We start from the raw sequence: 1039 nt of genomic DNA on the forward strand, positions 1-1039 counted from the left end.
CATAGACAGACAGGTCAGAGACAGACAGTTCAGAGACGGACAGGTCAGAGACAGACAGGTCAGAGACAGACAGATCAGAGACAGACAGATCAGAGACAGACAGATCAGAGACAGACAGATCAGAGACAGACAGGTGAGCGACAGACAGGTCAGAGACAGACAGATCAGAGACAGACAGATCAGAGACAGACAGGTCAGAGACAGACAGTTCAGAGACAGACAGGTCAGAGACAGACAGGTGAGCGACAGACAGGTCAGAGACAGACAGTTCAGAGACGGACAGGTCAGAGACAGACAGATTAGAGACAGACAGGTGAGCAACAGACAGGTCAGAGACAGACAGGTGAGCGACAGACAGGTGAGCGACAGACAGGTGAGCGACAGACAGGTCAGAGACAGACAGGTCAGACACAGACAGTTCAGAGACAGACAGGTCAGACACAGACAGTTCAGAGACAGACAGTTCAGAGACAGACAGATCAGAGACAGACAGATCAGAGACAGACAGTTCAGAGACAGACAGGTCAGAGACAGACAGTTCAGAGACAGACAGATCAGAGACAGACAGTTCAGAGACAGACAGGTCAGAGACAGACAGGTCAGAGACAGACAGTTCAGAGACAGACAGGTCAGAGACAGACAGGTGAGCGACAGACAGTTCAGAGACAGACAGATCAGAGACAGACAGATCAGAGACAGACAGTTCAGACACAGACAGTTCAGAGACAGACAGTTCAGAGACAGACAGATCAGAGACAGACAGATCAGAGACAGACAGTTCAGAGACAGACAGGTCAGAGACAGACAGGTGAGCGACAGACAGGTCAGAGACAAAGAAGTCAGACTCCTCCTCCCCCCTCCTCACCCCCAGCTCCTGAGCGATGGTCTCCCAGTGTCTCTCCTCGTGTCTCCTGCTGACCTCCTTCAGCTGCTGCACCTCCTCCTGACTCCACGGAGTCTTACTGATGGAAGGGTGGAGGAAGTTCTGCCAGAAACGACGGATATCCTCCGCCTCCCTCGTCCCTTCAAACTGAGGAGC

General features: G+C 52.4%; 1 protein-coding gene across 1 annotated transcript in view; it reads right to left on the bottom strand.

The window, feature by feature from the left end:
* LOC111649727 (snRNA-activating protein complex subunit 4-like) overlaps nt 1-1039 on the bottom strand; it is a 7412-nt gene that overhangs the window by 3612 nt on the left and 2761 nt on the right. Inside the window, 1 exon segment of the mRNA XM_023399432.2 lies at nt 866-1030. Coding sequence (XP_023255200.2) covers nt 866-1030 — 165 coding nt within the window.

The sequence above is a fragment of the Seriola lalandi genome, unplaced genomic scaffold (genome assembly GCF_002814215.2).
Source record: "Seriola lalandi dorsalis isolate HSWRI2012SDOR001 ecotype SW California unplaced genomic scaffold, Sedor1 jcf7180002051903, whole genome shotgun sequence".
Classification (NCBI taxonomy): Eukaryota; Metazoa; Chordata; class Actinopteri; order Carangiformes; family Carangidae; genus Seriola; species Seriola lalandi.